This window comes from Littorina saxatilis, linkage group LG9, assembly GCF_037325665.1.
Source record: "Littorina saxatilis isolate snail1 linkage group LG9, US_GU_Lsax_2.0, whole genome shotgun sequence".
Classification (NCBI taxonomy): Eukaryota; Metazoa; Mollusca; class Gastropoda; order Littorinimorpha; family Littorinidae; genus Littorina; species Littorina saxatilis.
The window spans coordinates 5087830-5105277 of NC_090253.1; the positions used below are offsets into that span (position 1 = coordinate 5087830).

Here is a 17448-nt window from a genome sequence, read left to right on the forward strand (position 1 = left end):
AAAATACATAACTTATTTATTATACTAAAGTCAAACTTCAAACACTAAATACTGTTGCTTGCATATCATAACAAGAGCGAGAACAAACACAGAAGATCATTTCACAGGGTATGAACAAAGGAAAACACAAAATACCGAAAAAATGGACAAATACATGCATCAAAATTGGAACGCAATTCAAACCAAACCTTTTAACTCAGCAACAAACAGACCATTTCTTTTTTCTTTGAGCCTCAAACCCACTGGTACAAATGTCGCCACTGTAACCATGACAATGTTGAAAAATACTAAACAAATTTCTGCGCATGCATATATACAAGTTGAATAGGAATCTGAATGCACATCATACAACAGTTTTCATCTCTGATATATATATATATATATATATATATAATACTACATGACAGAATAAGATTGATACATTCGTTCAGTTATTCATGGATAATTCTACATGGCATTCTGTGTGATACCAGGTATACACATTTTTTTCATGCTAGCAGAGGTGAACTTTTTATTGTATTTAAAAAACCCAAAAGCCACAAAAAAACACCCAAAAAAAACCCAATGACCATAACCCTGGTATCACACAGGAAGCAATGTCATTTTTTTTTATGGTACATTAATTCTGTGGCTGATGTCACTGCCGGATAATAACTATATTCTGCACACGCCTCATGATCAAAATGGATAATGATGATAGAAAATGAGCATGCACACACAAGATGAATAAAACCGATAATGATCATGTTTCACACACTTGATGATCATGTTTCACACACTTGATGATCATGTTTCACACACTTGATGATCATGTTTCACACACTTGATGATCATGTTTCACACACTTGATGATCATGTTTCACACACTTGATGATCATGTTTCACACACTTGATGATCATGTTTCACACACTTGATGATCAAAATGGATAATGTCCATTATGCATACACATGATACTCACCATGAATAATGAACCTTTATGATCACACCAGATCAAAATGGTCAGTGACAATTATGCACACATCTGATGATCACCATGAATAATGAACCTTTATGATCACACCAGATCAAAATCGTCAGTGACAATTATGCACACATGTGATGATCCAAATTGACGTTTATGCACACACCTGGTTTGTTTGTTCGTTCATGGGCTGAAACTCCCACGGCTTTTACGTGTATGACCGTTTTTACCCCGCCATTTAGGCAGCCATACGCCGCTTTCGGAGGAAGCATGCTGGGTATTTTCGTGTTTCTATAACCCACCGAACTCTGACATGGATGACAGGATCTTTTTCGTGCGCACTTGGTCTTGTGCTTGCGTGTACACACGGGGGTGTTCGGACACCGAGGAGAGTCTGCACACAAAGTTGACTCTGAGAAATAATAAATTTATCTCTCGCCGAACGTGGGGACGAACTCACGCTGACAGCGGCCAACTGGACACACACCTGGTGATGTAATGATAAACGACTAAAGAAGAATCAAGAACTATTTAAAAACATTCTAACAAATGATTCTCATGACGTTTTCAAGAAGGCACACAGTGTATGTTTCCACGTATTTTTTAACAACGCACACATGAATGATTATTGGCACACTAACAAAAAAATGTGTGTGTGTGTGTGTGTGTGTGTGTGTGTGTGTGTGTGTGTGTGTGCGTGCGTGCGTGCGTGCGTGCGTGTGTGTGTGTGTGTGTGTGTGTGTGTGTGCGTGCGAGTGTCTGTGCGTGCGTGCGTGCGTGAATGCGTGCGTGCGTGCGCGCGGGTGTGTGTTATGGTTTTTAAGGGTTAGGGTTCGTAACCTGATTCGTAAGGATGTACATTGCTGATACATCTGCGTTTGTGTGATGATGCAGTAAATGATTCGCAGGTATGAATTTTCAGAAGAGGTGTAAGAATATGATCGATTCTACAACTTTTAAAAGTAGTCATCAATAGCAGGCTTCATTCAAGCACTAGCACGTTCCCTCTGAAGGTATGTTATCATCATACCGTTGGCGCAATGGGTGCTTCCAAGCATTTAATCTACAAATAGTATGCACTGAATAAAAACATATATATAGAAGGAAAATTAATATGCACACAGATGATACTATCTGTAATCATAGGTATGTTTCATGCAGTACACTAGCACAGTTTTGCACCCTTTTTAAGACTACAACAACTGTGAACCATCACACTGTACATTATGGACAGAACATTTGTGACCCTCCAACACGAAATGAGTCGCATGTCACCTCGCGCAGTTCTGCGCTAGGCTTAATATAAGTCCGGGGAGTGTCTGGTAACAGTGTGAGGGTCACCTTAGTCACAGGCTTATAACTCAAACAGTTTTCGCTCTTTTCTAAAACGGGTTTCACCACTGGATAGAGCATAACAAACTATTTATGAAAATGTAACAAAAATGAAAATCATGCAAAGGTGACATGCGACTCATTCCGTGGTGGAGGATCACATTTGGGGAAGCAAGGTCTTACATGCGTGGAAAGGGATGCTGGGGGGGGGGGGGGGGGAGGGGGTAGGGATACGTACCTTCCATTGCGGGATCTTAAAACAGGGTTAAGGGGGGGGGGGGAGGGGGGGAGGTTGGGGGTAGAAGGTCGTTTTCCATCGTTTAATAAGGCAAAAAAAAAAAAGAGTCTGTTTACGGTAACATAGGCAAAAAAGATAGGGTCGGTAGGTCGTTTTTAAAAAAAAAAAAATTTTTCTCCACAAAAACATATTTTTAAGTTACTTTGCCAAAAAACAATGACTTTTTAATTTTTAAATTTAAAAATTTTTTTTAAAATTTTTTTTCCCAACTGCCAAAAAAAAGTCTATGGTCGCGCGAAAAAATAGGGTCGGTCGGGATACCGTAAACAGACTATTTCTTGTTGTTGGCCTGAGCTATAGGAAACTGCAGATGATTTTAGGAGAGCAGTATCAACGTGTGGTACTCGACACGAGCATAACAAAATCAGACATGCATTTACTACTCCAAACAGTTTATACTCCAAACAGTTTACTAATCAAATACAAGTATGTTACAGGGTTGTCAATATAGGTAATCCACACAGTAGAGATTCTACATGTGAGTCTGTTGTGCGCGTCTGTTGCGGTCGTATATATCACAATACTGCTTCTGATATGCATAGATTCTCGTCCCAACAGACACGCAAAAGCAAACCACTGACAGCACAAATGCAAAGTTGGGGCACATATCTTCATTTTACAGCTTCTGATAAAAAATGGGCTGAAAACGTTCATGAATATCTTTGGAAGCAGAACAAATTCATCAATGTGACAAAAACACAAACGCAACAAAGCCTGTCTCGAATGCCGCGCACGAAAAGTTCTTCCATCGCTGCACAGCAATTCGTCGTCGTCAAAAAAAGAAGAAAAAAAAAAAAAGAAAAGAAAAAGGCAAATTTTTTTTTTACTGGTTTTCTTTGGAAATGCAAGATGTGCACTCAAGATAACACAAATGAATACAATTTGCATGGAATCAGAACGAAATGTCCTTTGTTTGCGGGAATTATGAGAGCTGAAGCTCTGAGAAATCCTTTTGTGGACATGGCAGTCCTCGACATTTTATTCGAGATGACTCCATGTTTGGACAATGGTGTTATTGGAAAGTGTATTTCTGTACATTTCAGCATCCGAATACTGATAGAGAGATTTGGAATTCAGGAGGGAAAACTAAACTCGCTATTACATTTGGAGCCTCTCAGCATGACCTTCAGATAAATTAAAGGCACAGTAAGCCTCCCGTAAACCATCACAGAGCTCCCCGAGCGTCTAAATACAGTACAAGCATACTTCCATTTGAACGCTCACCGAACGGGAACATCCTGGCTGCTTTCTGTCGAGCGTGAGACATTTTCAAAGAATTTATTTTCGTAGACTTGTTCCGTTAACAACAACGGCGCCTCGTTTTTGCGCTAGACCTAACTTTTAAAATCTAAATAATAAATTGACAGCTTGTTACACAAACATTCTTTAATCATAAAAGAATTCGTTTTTCATCAAGACAAGATCAGAACAATTCGAAGTTGTGAAAGTTTAAAAAAAGAAAAGCCCGGAAGCAGGGTCACGCAAGGGTCGTAGCAGACGACGGCCGGTTTATCAGTGCAAATCGCCGTTCCTCTCAACAGTCAAAAGCCATCGCTAGAGTTCTTGTGAACCACAGCCGTTGTTTCGTGCATAAAAAAAACCGTGCTATTGTAGATGAGCTCACGTCGAGTCGCATTCAAATGACTAACTATGACGATTGCATTGTGAAAAGGGAAAACTGGATCACACGGGTTCACGATGGCTCAGGGGTAAGATAAACCACGCAAAAATAAATTCTTTGAAAATTGTTCGCTCTTTACGGAGGGCACCTAGGATGTTCTCAATTGGTGAGTGTTTAAATGAAATGGTGTTTTTACTGTGTGTAAAAGCCTGACCGTATCTGTGATGGTTTACGGGAGGCTTACTCTGCCTTTAAGGTCTTTGTTTTTATTTCATTTTTTAATAAAAAAACCCAATTTATTATAAAAAAAAATTAATTAAGGTCTTCAAACGTTTTATTTTTATTTCTTAAAGATGCCTTCTTTTCCCTGTACTTAATCATTAGAGACAAGAACAATTCTTCGACACATATCGGCTTTACAATAAATATCTTTCATCTTTCTCGAAAAAAATCAAAGCCACTTTCCGTTAATACTTTCAGGATCGTAAATATTACAATGTCCAAATCCGGGGGTCGTTTTCTGGAAAGTCATGCACACGTCTCATCCAGTACATTGCGCTGCAGAGTTCAGTCACCATACGTGTATATGTCGTGCCGAATTCACGGAATTGCCGAATTCGGGGATTCGGCAACATTTTTGCCCATTTCGCGTAATCGTTAAAACGCTGCCCATTACGTGAAATCGGCAGCGTTTTGCCGAAAATGCGGAAAGGCCTCTAAAATTTGCCCATTTTGCAAAAGCGACAGCCAGTCTGTTACTTTTTGTGTCACCAGAACATTGCATTAACATTGCTTTACCTCCCTGCTATGTTTTGTATGGTTTATGTTGGTCTGTGTCGAGCACAACTCCGGAAATGCACGAAAGCTACACTTTCTGCAATAACTTGCCATAACGTATCGATTATTGCAATATCTATCCATTGGAGTATCTAGCTGTCTAAGTGTGATGATATCTCAGGCATTTGAGAACTTTAAAACCAAAAAGTGGCTGCCGATTTCGCAAAATGGGCAAATTTGAGAAGCCTTTACGCATTTTCGGCAAAACGCTGCCGATTTCACGTAATGGGCAGCGTTTTGCCGATTACGCGAAATGGGCAAAAATGTTGCCGATTCCGCGAATTCGGCAATTCCGTGACTTCGGCACGACATATACAGTTGTGGCCACGTTACGAATGTATGCTTATTCATTTGTTCTTGAAACATCCATACCGCCGTGAGGGAGAATCGGCCAAACGCTTTCAGACGCAAGCGCCGTTTCACTTTGTGTCAGAACACACGTACATGTAGTCAAACACACTGACCGTCGGGCTGTGGCTGTTCTCATGTAATCTCTGTCAGGAATGAGAACAATAGTTATCAAGGACATAAGTGCCGTTAGTTTGGATGTTTTCATAAATTATTCCGTGTTGGATGTTTGGATGGTTGTCAGTGGTTGAGAACTCTGTGAACACCGTCAACCTCACATTTCTGTCATTACTGTCAACGTTCGGTGCAAGCAGAGCACGGTTCACCATTGCCAGTAAGTCATTACAGGATATGTGTTACATAGTTTTATATCACTTTCCACCACCCAAGGTTCAGAAGCTGTGAACACTTACACTCTTCAGATAAACGCACTTTGCGAATCTCACATGTGGCATCAGGCCTTTCGTGTTCACTGCGCTTTGCTGTCGTTTTCATTTCAACATCTTTGCTCATGTCTACCGACTGGTCCTTTGCTGTCAGATATTCGTTGTCAAAATGAAATTGTCATGCCAAGAGTTTTCAATTCAGTTTCAAGTTTTAGACGTTCCCAACCTCGTTTGGTATGACCTTGGGTCACTGTGCTGGCTATTTCACTGGGCTGGCTATTTCACTGGGCTGGCTATTTCACTGTGCTGGCTATTTCACTGGGCTGTGCCGAGCATTCACGTTTGAGGCATTGTCAAAACATACGGTTATTTCTCGATGCCTATTCAGTCGACAGGGTCACCAGAAAGCAACGCTTGATTCGTTATCCTCACAACACAAGTAAGATATTCAGATACGCGAGAAGCGTTATCAGATCATATCACAAAATAAGGTAATTTTCTCGATGCCTCTCAGCCAGAGTCCTCTTACAGCGATTCTTGGAACATAATCGTCACAAAACTGGTTTATTTAGATTGGAGGCGTTACCAGAACATCACACGGTGACTCTCTCTTTATGGAACATAATCGTCACAAAACTGGTTTATTTAGATTGGAGGCGTTACCAGAACATCACACGGTGACTCTCTCTTTATGGAACATAATCGTCACAAAACTGGTTTATTTAGATTGGAGGCGTTACCAGAACATCACACGGTGACTCTCTCTTTATGGAACATAATCGTCACAAAACTGGTTTATTTAGATTGGAGGCGTTACCAGAACATCACACGGTGACTCTCTCTTTATGGAACATAATCGTCACAAAACTGGTTTATTTAGATTGGAGGCGTTACCAGAACATCACACGGTGACTCTCTCTTTATGGAACATAATCGTCACAAAACTGGTTTATTTAGATTGGAGGCGTTACCAGAACATCACACGGTGACTCTCTCTTTATGTAACATTATCGTCACAACACAGTTGTACAACCGAAATCAGCGTATGCAATACATCTGACGGCCATCATCTGGTTGGAGTCCAGATCCATGCAGACCCAGGTGTTGTCAGAGAGCGAGAGACAGACACGGACTGAGACTGGGAGAGAAAAACGTCAAAGCAATAATGCCGTGGCAATGCATGGAAGGTCACGCCCAAAGTTGTCTAGAAGCCTGCCTCTTCGTCAATAGCTGACTTCGTTGGGCACCCTGGACTCCAGGTTAGCCGTCACCTCGTGCTGGGAACCCCTGTAGGCCCCCGTCTGCACTTTGGGGAGCCGCTGGTTTCCGTACAACGGCTCCATCGCTTCGTCAACCTCTCCCACCACCACCGCAGACGTGGACGCGGGTGTCACAGGCACATGACCCCCCATATGCGACGGGTGTCCCATCCTGCCGTCAGACATATCGTCATCCTCATCATCGTGGTAAGGGAAGGCTGCGGCTCCGCGATAGCTGATTGAGTTTTGGCCGGCCGTGCCGGGAACCCCGTCCGCCCGGTATGCGTTGGGCAGGTGGTCTTCCCCGGGCACAGGACCTCGGTTGGAGGCCATGAGATAGGCCAGGGTGTTGGAATCGTACTGCTTGTAGCGATCGCAGTACACCCAGCGCGCCAGCAGGTTGAGCTGGCGGTCGAAGCAGATGTAGATGATGGGCTCGATGGTGCCCTGCGTCCAGGCGATGAAGCTGAAGGCCTGGTACACCTTGGGCGACACCTTGAAGTTCATGTCGATGATCATGAGCAGGAAGAGCGGGTACCAGCTCAGCACGTAGGCGGCCACCGTGATGACGAAGATCTTGGCGCGGTGGCTGGCTTCCTTCACCATCACCCTGCAAACCAGACAGTAAAAAGTTGGGTGCGAGTACGGGGGGTGGAGAGGAGAGAGAGAGAGAGAGAGAGAGAGAGAGAGAGAGAGAGAGAGAGAGAGAGAGAGAGAGAGAGAGAGAGAGAGACAGACAGAGAGAGACAGACAGAGAGAGACAGACAGAGAGAGAGAGATCCACCAGTTCACAAAGCAGGTTCATCTCTCTTTCTACCACATTGGACACCCTAGTCAGGCTTGTTCTACGGGGTTTCTTTGTTCATTATAACTATCAACAACCCCCCCCGCCCCGCTTCCACCACCTACTCCCATATATACACCAAGTACATGTCATGCTTACCTAAGGGAACAGCTGTTCCGCTTAGCATCCACGTCGTCCATAATAGTGATGGACGACCGGACCAGCATGGACACCCGGTTTGGCTGGTTCTTCTGAATCTCCTTGTACATCTTGCATAGGAAGTGCGCCACGGCCACCAGGCTCAGCGTCACGATGGCGATCCACATCACGTTGGCTATATACCCAGTCACCTTGCCCAGGGCGAAGGAGCAGTTCCCGATCTCCGCGTTGTACTCGAAGTTGCCGCCGATGAGGGTGGGCCCGAGGTGGAGCACGAGCGCGCAGATGTAGACCATGAGCACGCCGAACATGACGCAGCAACACGAGCCGCGCGACTTGCCGCCCACGTTGTTCTCGCCGAAGGTGTAGGCCTCGGCGCAGATCATGGCCACCATGTTGAAGGCCGAGGTAGTGACAATCACCACGTAGGACGACCCCTCGAAGCTGCAGTCCGGCGGCGGCGTCGTCGTCGTCTCTCCCGGCTTCTGGGGCTCGTACGTCAGCAAGTTGACGCCGAACGGGATGCAGTATGCTGCCTGGAGAGAAGAAAGAACGAGAATGCTATATACTTAAAGCTGTAAGCGAGAGATCTTTCAGCAGGTTGACGCCGAAGGGGATGCAGGACGCTGCCTGGAGAGAAGAAAGAACGAAAATGCTATATACTTAAAGCTGTAAGCGAGAGATCTTTCAGCAGGTTGACGTCGAACGGGATGCAGGACGCTGCCTGGAGAGAAGAAAGAACGAGAATGCTATATACTTAAAGCTGTAAGCGAGAGATCTGTCAGTAGGTTGGCGCCGGATGGGATACTGTTTGCTGCCTGGAGTGAAGGAAGAACTACATGTATAACTCAGCAACTATTCAAATGCACAACGAGAAGGATGAATGTTGTACACTTCAAGCTCCAAGCATGAGATGTTTCAGTAGGTTGACGCCAGGACAGAGTCCAGTATGCCGACGGGACAGCGGAAAGAATGCGAGTTAATTTAATAACAAAGGGGAATATTAAGAATGTAAAATAAGACAGCTACGTTTGTAAGCCCTAATATCTCAGAAGAAATTTAACTGATTCCCACCACACACACACACACACACACAAAATCAAAAACAAAGGGGAGTGAGCTCTGTAAACTTAGATAAGTGGGAGCGTATTCCCTCATCTCAGTGCTAAGGAGGTTTAGGAATGGACGACAAAGGATGAGGTTATTTTTCGCTCTTATTTTGGTGACGTTTTGTTCCTGTCGTGATTACCATATAGAGAATCAAAAAACAAGAAAGGTAGGTTGTTGGAACGTTTGTTATTGACAAAATTTCGCTCGGCTTCCTGACGAGTGGACGTAAACTGACAGAACTATCAAGATAAGTGTTGTGTGAATATTTGTTTGTCTGTTCACTTAAAAGACCGTTGGGTCGAAATATCTGTGAATGTTTTGTCAATAACAAACGTTCCAACAAACTACCATTCTTGTTTTTTTATTCTGAATTTTGGAACGTTGGCAGTCTCTTTGTTTTTGGATTTACCATATAGAGGTTCTGTGTTCCTCTTTATTGCCTTGATGAGATGTTAAAGAAGTGCATGCATAAAGGAGACGTCTTCTGCCTCTCGCGCTTACACGAGAAGGTTAAGGAGCTACTCTTTGTTATTACTTAGAATTTTCCGGTTGTATGAAAATCGGATGTAGAAAAGTCCGGTTGTATGAAAGCAAATCTCTGGTCCCGAGCAGCACAAATGCGTTGTTGCAAGACCGGTTGTAAGAAAACGAAAGTAGACCCAAGTCACCAAAGTGTGGTAAGAGTAATTTCCCTTCCATAGCGACTCGAACTTGCAAAATGGCGGACCGCAAAGCGAAAGCTACAGGCAAACGTAGAGTGTTGACATTGTCTGGGCGCCTTAAAATCATAAAGGCAGTAGAGGACAGTCCACACAAACCCCGAACACAGATGGCCATTGATTTAGGTGTCCCCCTGCCAACGCTGTCGAACATCATGAAAGACAAGAACAAACTCTTGCTCAGGCAAGAAGCGGCGATACTGTGACGACGAGCAAGCGGGCACGGAGCTCTCAGCAATACAGTTGAGCCACACACAAACACACATACACACACACACACACACACACATACACGTGCGCGCGAGCGCACGCACGTACGCGCACACACACACACAGAGGGACGGGGGGCGGGGGGCGGGGGGGGGGGGGGGGGGCGGAGAGTGCACGGCCTTATGCAAAGCAGAAAAGTTCCTTACACAAACAGTTGCTCTTTCTATCGGTTGTCCTGACTGTGTCAGTGTATGTAAGTACATGTACTTTTCCACTTGTTATTCACAAACCTTTTCTTCTAACAAGGATATGTATCAAAACATTTAAACATAAAAAAACAAATAAATACAAAAATGATATGAAAAAAACCCAACTTTTATCAAGTAACAGACGCGTGGCCGGATGTATGAAAGTCAATCCACAATATTTTCATACATCCGGTTAACCGGATTTAGTAAAGACCGGATGTATGAAAGACAAAAAGTGGGTCCCGACGACTTTCTTACATCCGGTCTCGACTGTACCATGAGGAGGTTCAGGAAAAAACCCGGCATATCTCATCTTACACTTAGCCTGAGGAGGGTTAGAAAACAAAACCTTGTATAAATAATAAGTGACCCTCCACCACGGTATGAGTCGCATGTCACCTTTGCATGATTTTCATAGTTTTACATTTTCCTAAAGAGTTTTTTATGCTCTATCCAGTGGTGAAAACCGTTTTAGAAAAGAGCGAAAAATGTTTGAGTTAAAAGCCTGTGACTAAGGTGATCCTCACACTGTTACCAGACTCTCTCCGGACTTATATCAAGCCTAGCGCAGAACCGCGCGAGGTGACATGCGACTCATTTCGTGGTGGAGGGTCACAATTCTGATTATTTCCTCTGACGCTTTCCCTGAGGAGGTTTAGAAAGAAACTGCATAGTTTGTCTTACACTTTGCCTGAGGAGGGTTAGAAAAAAATGCATATTTTGTCTTGCACTTACCTTGGGTAGGTTTAGGAAAAGAAACCTGTATCTCGTCTTACCCTTACACTGAGAGGGTTTAGGTAAAAGCCCGATATATCTCGTCTTACTCTTAGCCTGAGGAGGGTAAGACAAAAATGCATATTTCGTCTTGCGCTTACCCAGAGTAGTTTAGAAAAAAAACCTTGTCTTCTTCTTCTTCTGCGTTCAGGGCTGACACTCCCACGTACACACGTGTTTTCACACGAGTGGATTTTTACGCGTATGACAGTTTTTACCCCGCAATTTAGGCAGCCATACGCCGCTTTCGGAGGAAAACACCTTGAATACTTCAATCTTGCACTTACCTTGAGGAGGTTGAGGAAGACCTGTATATTTCGTCTGACACTTACCTTGAGGAGGTTGAGGATGACCTGTATATTTCGTCTGACACTTACCTTGAGGAGGTTGAGGAAGACCTGTATATTTCGTCTGACACTTACCTTGAGGAGGCTGAGGATGACCTGTATATTTCGTCTGACACTTACCCTGAGGAGGTTTAGGGGAAAAAATTGTATATCTTGCCTTGCACTTACCCTCAGAGGTTTAAAAAACACACCACCCACCCACCTTGTATATTTCATTTGTAACCTACCTTGAGGAGGTTGAGGAAGCAGGCGTGGATGAGGAAGGCAGAGGTCATCTTGCGTAAGGTACGCCGGAGGAGGACGGTGACGACCACCAGCAGGTTGAGGCTAATGCCCACAGCCCCCATGAAGAACAGGTAGTACGCCTCTTGTCGCTGCAGGTCGGAAGCCATGGCGCCACTCTGCCCTTCCTCGATAGATCTCTGTTGGGTTAAACATAAGTTTATTTTAACAAAAGTTAAAATCATGACATGTATCCAACATACACAGGTAACAGCAACAAGCTAGACGCGTATAGTGCTGTTCCCGCATGGACAGTACAGCGTAAGGCGGTAACGGCTGAACATATCGTCTAAACCAAATCTAGTAATAAGATAATAAACGTTGCATAATCATTATAAAGAAAGACAGTAAAAGGAAGGAATGAGGGGAAGAAGAGGAGTAAAAAGACGAGGGATGGGTAGGAGATGTGCAGCAATTAAAGTTGTTGTCCGGCTTGTGGAGCATTGATTCTGGTTTGCCCAAAGCGGCCTGAACGTTCAATGAACGAGTGTACTGTGAAAAAAAAAGTCCTGTTCAAATCTAGAGAATACTGTCTGTCTTCGTTTAGATCCCTGTTGACGCATAGGGTGAGAGAATATAGTACAAACGAAAATTGAGCATCCTGAAATCATCATAACTTCTCCGAAGAGAAGATTTCTTTGCAACAAACGCAATTTGGTAAAAGTTGAACAAAAGACGAACTCGGGAGACGAGTAGGGAGAGAGAATATTATAGTACATGTACAGTCGAAAATTGAGCATCCTGAAATCATCATTACTTCTCCGAAGAGAAGATTTCTTTGCAACAAACGCAATTTGGTAAAAGTTGAACAAAAGACGAACTCGGGAGACGAGTAGGGAGAGAGAATATTATAGTACATGACTTGTACAGTCGAACATTGAGCATCCTGAAATCATCATTACTTCTCCGAAGAGAAGATTTCTTTGCAACAAACGCAATTTGGTAAAAGTTGAACAAAAGACGAACTCGGGAGACGAGCAGGGAGAGAGAATATTATAGTACATGTACAGTCGAAAATTGAGCATCCTGAAATCATCATTACTTCTCCGAAGAGAAGATTTCTTTGCAACAAACGCAATTTGGTAAAAGTTGAACAAAAGACGAACTCGGGAGACGAATAGGGAGAGAGAATATTATAGTACATGTACAGTCGAAAATTGAGCATCCTGAAATCATCATTACTTCTCCGAAGAGAAGATTTCTTTGCAACAAACGCAATTTGGTAAAAGTTGAACAAAAGACGAACTCGGGAGACGAGTAGGGAGAGAGAATATTATAGTACATGTACAGTCGAACATTGAGCATCCTGAAATCATCATTACTTCTCCGAAGAGAAGATTTCTTTGCAACAAACGCAATTTGGTAAAAGTTGAACAAAAGACGAACTCGGGAGACGAGCAGGGAGAGAGAATATTATAGTACATGTACAGTCGAAAATTGAGCATCCTGAAATCATCATTACTTCTCCGAAGAGAAGATTTCTTTGCAACAAACGCAATTTGGTAAAAGTTGAACAAAAGACGAACTCGGGAGACGAATAGGGAGAGAGAATATTATAGTACATGTACAGTCGAAAATTGAGCATCCTGAAATCATCATTACTTCTCCGAAGAGAAGATTTCTTTGCAACAAACGCAATTTGGTAAAAGTTGAACACAAGACAAACTCGGGAGACGCATAGGGAGAGAGAATATAGTACAGACAAAAATGGAGCACCCTGAAATCATCCTAATTTTTAAACCAAAAGAGGACACAGCATGCAGTTACCAGGTAATTAAGACCTTTCTTTATCAATATTTTGGCAGCGACAAACAGCCTTCTTCAAGATTGTATGACAAGATCTTAAAAACAGGCATGTATAAAGGAGACGTCTTGTAATTTCATCCTAATTTCTCCGAAGAGAAGATTTCTCAGCAACGAACGCAATTTGGTCAAAGTTGAACAAAAGACGATTCCGGAAATAACTGGTTTTTTTTGTAATGGGTTTTGGAAGATTCACTTTCCCTTGTTTTTCCATGCAAACACTTAGGCAAACTACAGGTGACATTGTAGGCTTGCAGGCTCAGTGTGTTGACGACCTTCATCATGCAAACACTTAGACAAACTACAGGTGACATTGCAGGCTTGCAGGCTCAGTGTGTTGACGACCTTCATCATGCAAACACTCAGACAAACTACAGGTGACATTGTAGGCTTGCAGGCTCAGTGTGTTGACGACCTTCATCATGCAAACACTTAGACAAACTACAGGTGACATTGTAGGCTTGCAGGCTCAGTGTGTTGACGACCTTCATCATGCAAACACTTAGACAAACTACAGGTGACATTGCAGGCTTGCAGGCTCAGTGTGTTGACGACCTTCATCATGCAAACACTTAGACAAACTACAGGTGACATTGTAGGCTTGCAGGCTCAGTGTGTTGACGACCTTCATCATGCAAACACTTAGACAAACTACAGGTGACATTGTAGGTTTGCAGGCTCAGTGTGTTGACGACCTTCATCATGCAAACACTTAGACAAACTACAGGTGACATTGCAGGCTTGCAGGCTCAGTGTGTTGACGACCTTCATCATGCAAGGCAAAGGGGTCACTCTTTCACAGCCCATACAAACTTGACACAGTTATTTCCGAACATCGTCTCTTCACTTTAGTTGCTCTCTCTATCTCAACTTTCTATTTCTCTTCCCTGTACTCCCGGTTTCTTTCCGTCTCAAGGCCACCCCCTACCCCCCACCCCCCATCCCCTCCTGTAAAACTATTCCACATCGTCCCTTCACTTTCATTGGTCTTTTCTCTCTATTTCTCTCCCCCCCCCCTCCCCCCCTCCCCCCACTCCGAAACAGCGTCACTTAGTTTCATTCCGTCTCTCTATCTCTCTATTTCTCTTCCTTGCACTCCCATTTTCTTCCCGTCTACCGTCCACCCCCAACCCCCCCCCCCCCCCCTCTCCTTCATCTCCTACGGGTGTCGCTCGAAGCCTTCACCTTGACAGGAATAATAAGGGGGGAAGGTGCAGCTGTGGTTATTTTGTCCATCACTGATAGGCGGGAGCAGTCCTTCGCTCCGTCCAGCGTGCGATCAGCTGTCCATCCTGATTGCTTCTTCCACCTAGGCCCCCCCCCCCCCCCCTTCCCCGTCTCCGTCCCCTCCCACTCCCCTTCCCCGTTCCTCTGCTCTAATCGCCGTGTGCTTTCTATGTGTGTATGTGTGTGTGTGGGGGGGTCTGTGTGAGAGTGTGTGTGAGAGAGAGAGAGAGAGAGAGAGAGGGGAGGGGGGATGGCGGACGGCAGAAAGAGATGATGAGGCAAAGAGGCAAGGCGGAACACACACACACACATATACACACACATACTCTCGAACACACACACACACGCACATACACACCACACACATACTCTCGAACACACACACACACACACACACACACACACACACACACACACATACACACACTCTCGAACACACACACACACACACACACACACACACACATACACACACTCTCGAACACACACACACACACACACACACCTCTCTTCTACAGGTCCCTCACCCTTTCAACTCAACTCTTTCGCTCTCTGTGCATACCCTCTTAATCTGTCCTCTCCACCTTTCTCCACATCCCAACCCGAGCCCCCACCCCCCACCCCTCCCCTCCCCACCCACCCCAAATACTCCCCCCCCTCCCTTCATCAATACCTGATGTTGATAGGCAGGACCATGCTCATCAGCAGGCACAAAGCTGGCGCCGTTGTCGCTGTTGGTGGCGAGAGAGCCGTTGGGCATCATTGTGTGATGGGGAGGAACGAGGGGTAGGGCTAGGCAGCAACGGCAGTGACAGTCGTCCTTGTGGTGGTGCTGGTTTTGTCATGACGGTTTTTGGCGGAAGTCTTTCTTACTCGTTTTGTCGTCTGTTGGAAAAGAGAAAGAAAGGAGAGTTGTTTATGAGTATGTGGGTGATAAAATGAAATTAAAGATGAAAGGAGTGCCGAATTGAAAATCGCCGTCATCGTCGTCGTCGTCATCATTATCATCTGCATTATTATCATCAGCACCAGTAATAGAATCAGCATCATCATCATTAACAGCCCATAACCACATCAAACACCACTGTCCGCTACTTGTACTACTGTATCTGTAGCGTGTTCGTTGTGGTTCTCATTAACTTTCTCATTGTCAATTTCAGAAAAAAAGATAAACGGAGAGAGAGAGAGAGAGAGAGAGAGAGAGAGAGAGAGAGAGAGAGAGAGAGAGAGAGAGAGAGAGAGAGAGAGAGAGAGAGACAGACAGACAGACAGACAGACAGACAGACAGACAGACAGACAGACAGACAGACAGACAGACAGACAGACAGACAGACAGACAGACAGACAGAGAGACACAGACAGAGACAGAGACAGAGAGATTTCCTGAAAGCCTCTCGTGTCAGGAAGCTGACGCAACTATTGCATTATTTGAAAATAAAACACTGCCGAACTCGATTTAGACCCGAAAGCTGATAATAAAAACAAGCTGTACACGGAGCATAACATTCCCTTATTCCTATTCGACGAAGAATAAAGCCTTTACAGAAATAAGGTTTCTGCGTGAGTGAATTGACGACCCTCATCATGTGGTTTGTTGTTGCATGAGGGCTAATACAGGATGCTTGCAATGTGATTGGTTCAATTTGGGTCAATGTCATCGTTGAATCCAGGTTTTTATTGCGTTTAGAGTACGGTTTCTTACTTACTTACTTATTTACTTACGTATTAACGTACTTAAGTACTTTCTTACTAAGAATAAAAAACACCAAGAAAGGTAATTTGTTGGAACGTTTGTTATTGACAAAACAATACGTTACAATTTGTGTTTTTTTGTCAATAATAAACGTTTCAACAAATTACCTTTCTTGTTTTTTGATTCTGAATTTTGGAACGTTGGCAGCTAGTCTCTTTGTTTTTGGACTTACTAACTTACATACTTGCTTACTTACTTACTGCGCACGCTGCCGTAAATAATGTTTTCTTTGTAAGAAAGTACCAGAATAGATACATTAAAAGAAAGACTGTACGAGTAGTGTACAGTAAAACCCCCAAGAACACCCCCTGTTTTCCTCCCGCAGTGGGGCACTGCGGTTATGAAATTAAAGGCCCCTCCTGTTTTTGGAACCGCAGGAGCTTTCTAGTTTGCTGTTAGGTAGATTTTTGGTTCCTCTTTCCTGTCATGCTCTCTTTTTCTTCATGAATTCTTTTCTTTTTTCTGCCTTCTTGCTCATTCACCTGTATTTTTTTTCCAAAAATCTCTTCTCTTGCCGCTTGTCTCGCGATTCATGTATAGTTTAATCTGTTAGTGTTCTGATGTAAGTCCAGCAGTAGATAGGTTAAGCCTATTTTAACATACTGGAAACTGGTAATCTTCCAGTAGGTATTAATTTAGTTTTACTAAAGCCTGCTGGGACACAAGTAATGGGTTAGTGCATTTGTAAACAGGAATCGCTTGACAAGTGGCCCCCTTCATCCCCCCCTTCCTCGTCCTGATATGGCTCTGCGTAGTCGGCTGGACGTTAAGCAACAAATAAACAAAACAAAAAAACCCCTGTTTTCCGACCGAATACTTTGGCATTGATGCCTCTTGCACAGTAAATGACCTCCGAATAGCGACACCATCCATTTCACGACCGATTTTTTTCCGGACAAGTTGGAAGGTCGCGTTTGAGACGTTTGGTTGTTGTACAAGTATGGACAAGTCTAAGCGGGGCTGTGACGGCCAGCGGGAGGTTTTACGT

At 43.9% G+C, this 17448-nt stretch overlaps 2 protein-coding genes and 1 long non-coding RNA gene across 3 annotated transcripts in view; 1 reads left to right on the forward strand and 2 right to left on the reverse strand.

The window, feature by feature from the left end:
• LOC138975131 (uncharacterized) overlaps window positions 1-2490 on the reverse strand; it is a 3398-nt gene extending 908 nt beyond the window's left edge. Inside the window, exons 1-2 of the long non-coding RNA XR_011458518.1 lie at window positions 1049-2490; window positions 1-974 (exon numbers count right to left, since the gene is read on the reverse strand). The exon at window positions 1-974 is cut by the window's left edge and continues 908 nt beyond it. This is a non-coding gene — a long non-coding RNA (uncharacterized lncRNA). The remainder of the gene's footprint in view (window positions 975-1048) is intronic.
• Window positions 1-17448, forward strand: part of LOC138975133 (protein MTO1 homolog, mitochondrial-like) — a 131126-nt gene that overhangs the window by 14094 nt on the left and 99584 nt on the right. The gene's annotated exons all lie outside the window — the stretch shown is intronic.
• LOC138975132 (trace amine-associated receptor 13c-like) overlaps window positions 2596-17448 on the reverse strand; it is a 49139-nt gene continuing 34286 nt past the window's right edge. Inside the window, exons 2-5 of the mRNA XM_070347794.1 lie at window positions 15381-15592; window positions 11623-11817; window positions 7988-8523; window positions 2596-7654 (exon numbers count right to left, since the gene is read on the reverse strand). Of these exons, the coding sequence (XP_070203895.1) occupies window positions 7009-7654; window positions 7988-8523; window positions 11623-11817; window positions 15381-15470 (1467 nt within the window). The 5' untranslated portion in view covers window positions 15471-15592 and the 3' untranslated portion in view covers window positions 2596-7008. The remainder of the gene's footprint in view (window positions 7655-7987; window positions 8524-11622; window positions 11818-15380; window positions 15593-17448) is intronic.